Below are 11,432 nucleotides of genomic sequence, written 5' to 3'. Positions count from 1 at the left end.
CGGGTTTTGGTATTATTGTCCGCTAATCATAGTTTCAGCCAATCTTTCAAGACGCACACAACAATACAAGCGAATAGACCCGCACGGTCGGCAAAGCTTATTCTGATATATTACTCCTGTACCACATGTAAGGTATGACCGAACACCTAGATCAACACGTAACGCAATCAAATGATTTCCATTATTCGTAAAGTTCTGACGCGTAGTTTATATTATGCAAAGCATAGACCTTTGCCTTGATTACGTGATAATGCCATTGAAGTTCTTATATGCACAAGCTGTTTCGTCTTCTCCAATTCATGCGGTGGTACATGGATAATGAGGTCATGATTCAAATGAGGGATAAAAGTTTTACGGAGTACATTAAGCGATGTACACTGTTTTTGTGTATGGTAATCCTTAAATTGTAAACCAGGCGTTTGCAAATGCACCTACTTGTTCTTTGCGGAATCACAATAAAATTCCTTTGAGAACCTGAATAGAATATCTTTCAACATGATGTCAGCTCAAAATGACCCATCAATGGGATTCCATGAACTCGAATACGACCAGACTCTGCACATTTTCATTCCATAATGCCTTTGTGTGCTTGAAAGCTTGTAAATTTCGTCGATAGATTTTGCTTCATTATTTTTGGTAATAGCTTCTGAGAACCTTTCCCAATGCTTGCTCTGCTTCGCTTTGAGACGTTGCAAGTCATTTCGAAGCACCTCTGAAGGTCCGTGAGTGTGGATTCCATTGTTACATTATAGTGATAAAGGCATCTCTTTAATTAATTTATGTTTTATGGCCTTCGCTGCTATTGCTGTATTCGCCAATTACATAATTGTAATCATTATAGTATTCACTCGTTTCGTTATACACACTCGATAGAATAGTGAAGGTCAACACTTTAATTTTTCCCTAATAATATTATCAATGAATTTTCACATTTACTCATTAATAATAATCAATAATCATAGTGTTAGGCATCTACAGCAGTGCATTCATTTGTGTGCACGTCGGGGAAGACTCACCACGGGTTATTGTGCACTGGCTTAAATCGTATATGATTTAAGAGTAAAGTCATGGGGCATATAAGATTTATTTTAGCTGCTTAAGTCCACAAAAAACCTAATGATACTACTACTTTCGCATATTGTACCCAGTTTAGTACCTTTTGGTTGGAACGCTTGTACCTATACAGTCTTCGCACGATCTCTCATCCCAGGCGGTTGCAGATGCATTTTTGTAATTGCCACTGATAAGATAATGTTGTTAGAGGACGCAGATTGTCGAATGAGGGCATTGCCGCCATTGTAAAAACAAGAGTTGTTGCTGATGTAGGTAAACAGCATGGCTTAAAATAGTGTCCTATCACAAAGTTCAGGTTGGCCTTAGCCCAAAAGAGCTTGTAAAAATAAAGAGCGCAATACGAAACAATTGCGGGGTAAAATTATATCTTTCTCCGACACTTTAAACTGGAAATGACTCTTTGTGGTTGACCCAAACCCATCTTAGCTTAATGTAACTCGAACAAAACAACACTTCGGTTACATTAAAGTTAACCAAGTCTGAGGTGACGCAGCTTCAAAAGACTGGTAAAATATTTCCATTTCTTGCAGCTACTAGAACATTTTTAGGGGTTACGGATCCCGTGATTGCAAATTCGGATTCATTAGGGGCTGCCTGAACTGCATCCTAAATGGCTTTGAAAAAGGCTGTTGGAGGCCACATAACGTCTCGTAGACGTAGAGGAAAATGTCTTCGATTATCCTGGACAAGTTGCAGAATACCCTCAGGCAGAGTTCATTGACTAGCCGGTACGACTCGCAAAAGGCCTCCCCGTAAACCAGTTTTGACATTCTTGAGATGACAAAGTCATTCATGCAGTCTAACTTCATGGACTATATTGTCTGCAGTACAGGGATTGCGGTGTTATAAAATACATTTTGCGTTTTCAATTTTAAAACAAATCAGCATTCGGGGTGCTCTAATGTATTGTCATTTTCATTCATCTATTTCTTTTCCTCATATTTTTATATAATGATTTCTCGTTTACAAGTTATGTCTGAAATAAGTATAATGTATTTGCCCACACAACCGATTAAAATAATGTTTGTTTTATGTTATATCACCCTAGAGCTCTCTCTAATAATAGATTCTAAAAGCTGACAATGTCTGTTGTAGCGAGAAGTTGATTCGCTGAGCTTAAAATAGTTATGACTAACTGACTAGGAAAAAAGAATTTGTCCGAAGGAATTATTGTGGTCATGATGTCATTGGATAATGCGTTCGTTCGAGAACCAGAAGTGTATGACTTTTCAAAAAGAAGGTGCGTCAAGACAAGAGACGGAATGACAATCTAACGCACATTATCATAAAGGTTATCCCAAAATAATTATGGTTAGCAGAGATGTGCATGTTAGAATTTTCCATTATATCACTGAGAACACCCGAACTCTAAAAAACAGTCTGTGACTGGGGGGGGGGGGGGGCAAAGAGCCAGCGGCAAAACAGCAATATACATTTCACATGGTCATATGTAGTTTGACCGTGCTTGGTTCACCATGATGTAAATATATGTTTGGGACATCTTGTGAGACTGATAGCATCATTTGGATAAAGTCCATTTCACTGCAAGAGGAGGTGGGATCATATGTTCTGATACCAATCTACAAGCACACGGAATACAGAAGTGATCAAGCAAGCAGATGCCATTTCTACTTGGTAAGAAGAATCAAAATGATGCAGAGGGCTCCTTCCAAAATACTGCAAGTAACATTTTACTTTCTTTTTCATCAAATTATATTTTTCTGAAACTAGAATGATGGCCAGAATAGGGTTTTCCTTTTCTACAATACAGAGTAGGATTTTTTCAACTTTTCGGTCTCAGAAATATTTTCAAAAAGTTTCCCCTGCTAACACAAAACGAGAGAGAAAGAGATATTATAAACCAGAGAGAGAGAGAGAGAGAGAAAAAAAAATAAGTGGTCTTTGTTACTTGAGAGAGAGAGAGGGAGTTTTTGATCTTATGAACCAAGTAATAAATGCCATTTAATTTTACTCCCTCTCTGGCTTATAAGATGAACAGATATTATTCATAAATAATAAAAAAGATAAATTCTCCAGTACTTGAAAATATCAACATATGCACCATAAATGATGAAGTAAAGCACACAATGAAACATAGTGTTATATGTGAACAAAGCTTATAACCTCTACTCCCGCTTTACAGCTTCAGCAATGTCCAAAATTTGCCGAGTAATCACTTCCCAATCTGGTGTCATCTTAATGGCGTTCTCTTCTCTTCTCCAAGTTGCTCGTGTACGGAATTTTAGTTTTCTCAAACAAGATGGCATCTTTTGTTTCAATACAATATTTTCAACTAAGTAAATTGTAGGTTTTTCTGTATATTCTGCATGGTCTAGTTCAAATTTACACCAGTAATTCTTAATAAAATTTAACGTAACTATAAAAATTATAACATCACTTTGCGAAAAACATCTCTCAATTTCTAAATCAATTTTTCTGCCAGGAATCATACAATTTTCTCCAAATGTTAAAATGTCCTTTTCTCCGAAGTATTCCTCCAAAGCACGAGACAATGTAGGATAAAAGTATATTTTAGCAACATCTTCATCCATTGCACAAAATGACAGGAAAGCACGATATCTCTTGAGCACTAAATCTTCCAATCGGACTTCAGGTTTATTGTCGTACTTTTTTCTCTTTTGGCCCAATAGGGTCCTCTTATACAGACATTTTACAATCAGTACAACGCTAACAATTGTCAAACCTCCAGTGATGAGTGGCACAAGAATAGCTAGCAGATTCCTTTGATGATTACAATAATGAACTAGGTTATTGACACTGCCTTTGTCTAGTTCCTGAATGTAAAACCCTTCTCCACATTTATGTCTGAATTTACCTTCAAAATTTATTTTTGACTCAGTAATCCATGTCAAGATTGGAATATGTTCACAAGAACAATCAAACTTATTTCCTTGGAGATTTATAACAAGATCATCGCGTTCTTGGTAACGGAATGCAGCGCCGGAGCATGTTGTATACAAGCTGAAGGAATTGTTCGTGGAAGAAGTTTTGCCCGACGTCGTAATGTTTAACCTTCTCTTATGAATCGTGTCCAGATCCTGAATAACTATGTTACTTATTAGTGTAAGACCATTGTCGCTTAGGTCTAGTAGTCTCAAGTTGTACAAATCTCTAATTTCAACGTCAAAATGCACGATGATGTTTCCTTGCAGATTTAACTCTTTCAGAGTTGCAACAGAAACAAATAATTTCCTGGGCAAAAAACTCAAACTATTCCAGGACAGATCAAGACTTTCCAGAGCATGATTATTTGAAAGGATAACTTCAAAATCAGGAAAGTATTGCATAGTGCTCAGATTGTTACGTTCTAGATGAAGTTCGCGCAAATTTGGAAAGGATTGAATTAATTTCGGTGAAATATATCCCAAAGAATTCCGTGAAGCGATAAAAACTTGTAAATTGAAAAGCACTAAATTCGTACTAATATTTAGCCATCTAATATTTGTATTACTGATGTCAATTAATTCTACTGAGGCAGATTCACAGGGAGAGCTATAAAATGCACCTATGAGTTGTATCTGGAAGCGACGAATGATGTCATGGGCATAAATGCATCTCAAAGACGACTTAAGGCTAGTTAAACATTGCTTAGGAGAACGAAACGATTGGATGGGAGGCATATCACCAAACTCTGGAATAGACGAGTGAGAAATATCAAATTCCCGTAAATTTGGAAGCCAATCAATTTTGGGACTACGTGGTACCCAGAGCAATGAATTATGCGATAAATTAAACACTTGGATAGATGGGTAATTAAAAGCGTCATCCAATGATACTACTGTCGTCCCGCTGATATTCAGAATTTCAAGAGGTTTATTCCTAATTGCCTCCGTAAACTCCCTTCCGAGAATCAGTGGCTCTCCTGACACACGTTGAATTCGAGATATGTCCAAATATTTTAACTTTGGAAGAGCATATCTGAGCGCTCTTATCACGTCTGCCATCCGTAGTTTTGGATTGCCACTCATGTCTAAATTTTCGATGTTTGGAGTATTTAGAAAAACACCAGACTCTAGAGATGCAATTTGTTGGTTCACTCTTAGAACCTTCAAGAAATCCAAACCACGTAGGGTATTATTTGATAGAGCTGACTCTTCATATGAATCATATGAATCAGTAATAATTGTGATTTCTTTGACATGATGCCAAGACAGGTCGTCAAATGATACTCGTGTGAAAAAATCTTGCGCTATTGCATTTTGGGCTACTAAATGTTGTAATTTTACAACACTAGTATTTATAGGTAGGACAAAGGGAAATAAGTTATAAGTTTCCGGATTTTCTGCAACAAAGACACATTTGACACAGGCTAACAGGCTTCCATTTTCTCTAAAGCATGAACAACCAATCGGGCAAGCAAATGATATGTTTACTCTACTAGTCGAAAGGAACAGAAAATACGTCCATAAAATTATGCTCCTGGAATTTCCAATGTTTTCCATCTAATAAGATGTTATGTTAAATGTTATGAGAAAAAAATAATTAAAAAGCAGGTTATTTGAAATGACTTATCCTTCCTTAATCAATTATTCTCCTCTTTGGAAATAGACTCAGCTAAAATTATTAAGCCGTCAATGCCAGTTTCCAAACTTAGTTGATGCCCATTTGGTATCGATAAATCGCACTGGCAAATATAATGCGATTGTCTCGGAAGCAGGTTTAGTTGAAGGTATATAGAGCTGCTGATAATTTTTGAATTATGGAGCTTTGTTTCGGTTCTTTCATTATTGTTTTTAATGTTCTTCTTCTTCTTCTCAATCCATTCGTAGCTTGAACAAAAATGCCGCTGACATGCTTTTCTCGTTTTTCTATACTGGAAATCATCAATTTCTATTCAGATCGATACTCTTAGGTCCGATTTTAAGTAATGTCGACATCTTTGACCGCAAACAATGGTTTATTACCTGGAGATCTGTACAGCTGAAGAAAGAAATAGATAATATCGTATATCATTTGCCTATATCAAGATAAGTCCAGTAATTTTACACATTAGTGCATATCATTGAAGAAATACCACCTTTCAGAGTCAACAGAATTTAAGTTCTACAAGAAATATCCATCAATTCATTTTACATATATACATATACGCATACTCAGAATAGAAGTCGCAAATTTGCCTGAATTATATACTTTATATCTACCCTTGTGCTGTTTGACCAATCGTATATTTTTGTTCTCTCTTGATGCATATTTAATACCATTGTAGTTTAAAGCACTACAACCGCCAGAACAACTACTTGTATCATTAGTTGTAGTTCTGGTGCAACACTAATAGTACTTCTATCTTCTTCTTGTTCTATTTCTTCTTCTTCTTCTTCTTCTTCTTCTTCTTCTTCTTATTATTATTATTATTATTATTATTATTATTATTATTATTAAAATGACCAAATGAACATTTCAGTATTTATTTATCGCTATATTTTTAAATTAATAAAAAATTTCAATGTTCTGTTTTAAACCTTAGTGTAATCAGGACTCCAAACTCGAATGGAGTTGACTTGCCATCCTCAGCTTTTAAACACTGTAAATGAACGTCCTCTGTTCTAGCGGATATATGGTGATCAGGTTTCAAGCAATGACGGTGCAAGAGCCACACACAATTGTTTAATACCTGACGAACTGAGCACCAAATGGTAATGTATTATAATATTATATCATGTCTCCATTACTCTGGTTACGGCAAATAATATGTAGCATCGAAGAAGAAACACCGTCTAGTTGCTCATATTCAAGAAACATTCAAGGCCAGAATCAGTAGACACCCAAAGAGTGACAAAGTTGTCTTGAATTGTTGTCAATTGAGAGTTGTGTAAACAAAACGAAATTCAAGTTTTCAAAATAAACTCGGCAAAATAAAAATTAACGTTAGCATTGAAATCTTTTTCAACAGAAGAATTCTTGATTTCATAATACAAGGTGTGAACGCATTGATTTTGTCCAAGATACTTTTGGGCTTTTTTAAAAGATAAACCACCTGCATGTTTTACCACTTATACGTGGATACCCTATATTCTGTGTAGAAACATATTTGGAAGAGGAATATTGGAACAACTGTTCGCTATTTGGAAGAGACGCTTTAGATCAAGACTGGAATATGGACCCGAACTTTCTGCATCATGCAAGTCTTCGTACTCGTCATCATCAACAAGTCACTGTCTGGAAGTTTGGAAAATATTTGAATGCATACACTTGGATACTGGTGAACATGGCATATTTGATAAAGAGTTTAATTTTCTTTGAATAATGATTACATTGTAATTTTGTAAAAGATAATTTGAAGAGAGTCAAGCATATGTGTGAAGTCTGTCAAAGCCTAAACTATGAACGCAATATAATAATGCACTCCGTAGACCTAGTAGATTCACACTGATATATTAATTAGTCAGGTCGATAGTACTTTGCTTCACATCCCGCTCGGTAAATGTGTGGAAAACTTTGCCTTCATGGATGACTCAATAGGACACATATTTCTTTCTGTAGTAACAGAATGAACCAAAACAGAATACCTCACATTGTGCCTGTAGATTGTATTATGGTTTCATTAATATGCCTTGCATAGTATTTAAAATGGTAAAGCTATCAGAGCTGCTAAAATCAGCTGACACGGAAATTCATTTAAAAGATGTATAAAAATTCATTTTGTTTTATACATGTTTGCTTTGGAATATTTTCATTGACTGCTCTTCACTGTTATATTTCCTTCGGCGTAAGCTATTCGCTCACAGGACTATGCAAACAATCCCCTCTACCAACCTCCATATCTCTCTCTCTCTCTGTCTGGCTATCTGTCAATACACATACACACACACACACACACACACACACACACACACACACACACACATATATATATATATATATATATATATATATATATATATATATATATATATATATATATATATAACTAGGTGTTCATGGTTAGGGAGGAAAACATGAACTCAATCAAAATATCAAAACACTAATAAGCATGAGATTGAGAGATAGAACTAACCGATACACGTTAGTAAGTCAGATTCACATCAAGAAGTATTAGAGGATGTACCTGGATTTGGAAAAAGTTATTACATTACTCCGCCAGGTATATTCACTTAAAGTTGTTCCACAGCCATTAAGAATGCATATTCGCTTCTTCCTCATCGACTTAAAATGATTCAGTTTAATATAGTTATGAGATCATGCATCACTCGGATGTTCGGGGGCTTGAAAGCAATTTTCACAGTCATGTTACTTTCAGTTACAACAAAGCCTGAACTTGCATATATTTTCATAATTGATACTTAAGTTCAAAATACAAAGAGAATGCGTGACACTCGACAAAATGCACAATTTTCACACTTGAAAAAGAAACCAATACAAACATGAAAAGCATGCAATATTATTGGTGTTGACATTAGCCGTTGCCATAGTGACCTGTACAGTTTATCGCCATAGTCAACTGTACAGTATATCGGCATAGTCAACTGTACAGTATATCGACATAGTCAACTGTACAGTATATCGGCATAGTCAACTGTACTGTATATCGGCATAGTCAACTGTACAGTATATCGGCATAGTCAACTGTACAGTATATATCGGCATAGTCAATTGTACAGTATATCGGCCTAGTCAACTGACGGTTTAAGTATTAATATTAATATCCCAAATTGGAATAAGAATAGTAGAAATGTAGTATTAATGTTAACACAATTTGATTTTATTACAAAAAAGACAATAAGACTGTGTGTCTCAAGGTGAAGTGGACCTTGAGCATACATAAATAATTATATTGTTGTTGTGAATTATACTACAGTATAGTATCAAATATACCTCACTTTGTATTAGTTTTGCCTCTCAAGAAGGGATATTCAGACAGATACAAAGACAAATAGAGAGCTTTAACTGCAAAAGTGCATGTTAGACTGATTCCCATGTATGACCGTCTGTACCTAAAGAGTCAGACTGGGGGGGGGGGGGCAGATATGCATGTACAAGTGACCTTCAAAGGTCAGTAGGTATATGGATAGACAGATATAGCGAGATAGCAGGAGAAGCATAATTATTATATGCTCATTTTTTCTCCGTTAATTGTACGTTGTAAGAATCGTTCAGTATTTTTCCGTACTCACGGCTTCATACTGCACGACCCGTGTGCCTCAGAATAGTATCGTGAATGAGGAACTACTTTGTAAACAAATAATGTATGCTCATATACTAGATGCTTTAGCTTTTGGTTGATTAGATTTGCTTCTGAATGAACTAAAACAAACTGTATTGTCTACAGTAAATGAAAAAACCATTCTGATAATTGAACAGTTATTTAGGAAAAATATTCGTAACCTTTCGCACATGGATTGGTTCAGACTATGATCAATGCTCTCTAGGGTCTACAGAAATAACAGGAAAGATTATTGAAGCCAAGGGCTACTGCATATTTATCAGAAACGTGCCATTTTATAAGTCAGTCAAAACTCTAAATTCGAGAAAAATAAGGTTTTAGTAGGAAATTACGAGCATCAGAGATAAAAGCCAAGACGACGAAAAAGTATTAGTTCCGCATGCTAAATGGACTGTTACACAACAGCTGCTTTGCAATTTTCCCCATTTAACTATTTTCTATAAAATACTAGGTTAGCGATTGAAGCCATACAAATCATAGCGGGGATCCCTGCAACATCAAGCATGCAAGTGACAGGGCATAAACATGTCTTCTTGTAGCTGGTAATAAGGAGGGAATACAAATATACTTCAATTATGCATTATGAATTTCCTCAAAATGTACTGTCTTAGTTAGTTCTGCAAATCCGAATGTCCTGACCCATGTGATTCGTTCCAAAACTTGACATACACCGCGAAATTATACTGTAATTGTGACTATATGTCCAACTGAAATCACATTATCCTCACTGCACTCAAAACGAAATAAATGTTATCTTGTATATCGTAGTTTTGATCATTTCAATTAAAAGAATTAATCCGTTTCTCACCTTTTGATTTCAAGCCACTAATGACAGAACAGGAACAGAAGTGCGGTTGATCCATGCCAGTCTACTGCTCAAATCACATGCATTTTGTACAGAATTGACTCAGCTATAAAAGAAAATCCAGTCTATCACCAGCAGAAAAGAAAAATTGAGTTGAATCAACAGAAAATCAAATCCATCTAATCCAGATTAAATGAATAAGATGTTTCAATGCCCATTCATTCAAAATATAACCCTAAATTTCAATTTTAAGTAGACAAAAGGAAGATTTTTTAAAACTAATGTTCAAAGGTCGCTGGGCGGTGATATGTGCGCATTAATATTGTTATCGTGTATTGATGATTCTACGTTTGTGTATTTATTTTGGAATACAGCAAAAGTAATTTACTTTATTTCTTGTAGTGTATTCTTTTTTATTATTAAGCCTTAGGAAAAAAAAACAAAATGAGTGTATAATAATAAGGCTACTGCATTTGTGTGGGAAAATATGAACTCTTTCGGATTAATACTGCACTCCCGAGGTCGTGCAGTATTTACTCAGAACAACTCTTTCATGTTTCCCATACAAATGCAGCAACCAGATTAATACAGGTGGGGGTAACATTAGGAAGAAATGCAAGGAGATATATAAGTAGAAAAGCAGAATATATTCATATTTAATAAAAACAGCTCTTGGGATCAGGTGTGGGACAATTCCTCCAAACACCCTTTCAAGCGAACAGGACTCATATGTTCTTTCTTTAATACCCATATATAAAACTGATGTGATTCATTATCACGACTATAACGCAATAATAAATGCATCAATGTTACACATATATCTGTTTTATATTCAAGGGTCAATAATCCAGATATGTAAACCATGCGGATATATGGCAGATATTATTTTCATGCCAAATGTACCCTACTAGATTATTTTAAACAGTTGGGTTTATGGCGCATGCCAGTTCAATGCTTGTTGAGCTGTCATGTAAAATGAATGTACATATGTATCCAGGTTACATTTCTTTGATTGACTTCTGTCAGATTATTCGTACAGTTTCTTTCGAGACTTTATAAATTGTTGAAAGATTATAATTTTATGTATTTCCACATATTCGGTATATGTTGTCTTTCCGTTATATTACGTATAGATAAAAAAAAAAGTTTAAGTGACTGAGGAAGCGGAAATTTCGACAATAATGTCACACAGGTGATTGATGTGTTAATTCCAGCTCAGCTATTGATGAATGTATTTACTAAGAAGTTCTTTTTTTTAAACACTAGACAAGTTTCAGCCATTCTGAGTGAAAAACTAATCTGTGTTAGTGAATATTTGCCACCTTGTTACAATTATCATACATATCGTTAGATGTAATGCTGCATATTCTG

At 35.3% G+C, this 11,432-nt stretch overlaps 1 protein-coding gene and 1 long non-coding RNA gene across 2 annotated transcripts in view; one reads left to right on the top strand and one right to left on the bottom strand.

Moving 5' to 3' along the window:
• Positions 1–3,111: 3,111 nt before the first annotated feature.
• Positions 3,112–10,825, bottom strand: LOC149779843 (toll-like receptor 1). The gene is made up of 2 exons (XM_089936517.1): positions 8,141–10,825; positions 3,112–6,015 (listed from the first exon to the last, which is right to left on the bottom strand). The coding sequence occupies exon 2, from the start codon at positions 5,535–5,537 to the stop codon at positions 3,201–3,203; it is 2,337 nt and encodes a 778-aa protein (XP_089792643.1). The 5' UTR covers positions 5,538–6,015; positions 8,141–10,825; the 3' UTR covers positions 3,112–3,200.
• The window catches only part of LOC149779842 (uncharacterized), a 53,279-nt gene continuing 47,882 nt past the window's right edge, over positions 6,036–11,432 (top strand). The window contains exon 1 of the long non-coding RNA XR_016414946.1: positions 6,036–7,294. This is a non-coding gene — a long non-coding RNA (uncharacterized LOC149779842). The remainder of the gene's footprint in view (positions 7,295–11,432) is intronic.

The sequence above is a fragment of the Sinohyriopsis cumingii genome, chromosome 16 (assembly GCF_028554795.1).
Source record: "Sinohyriopsis cumingii isolate HCF-2022 chromosome 16, ASM2855479v2, whole genome shotgun sequence".
Lineage (NCBI taxonomy): Eukaryota > Metazoa > Mollusca > Bivalvia > Unionida > Unionidae > Sinohyriopsis > Sinohyriopsis cumingii.
The sequence above is the reverse complement of the archived record's forward strand: the minus strand, read 5'-3'. Positions and strand labels throughout refer to the sequence as shown.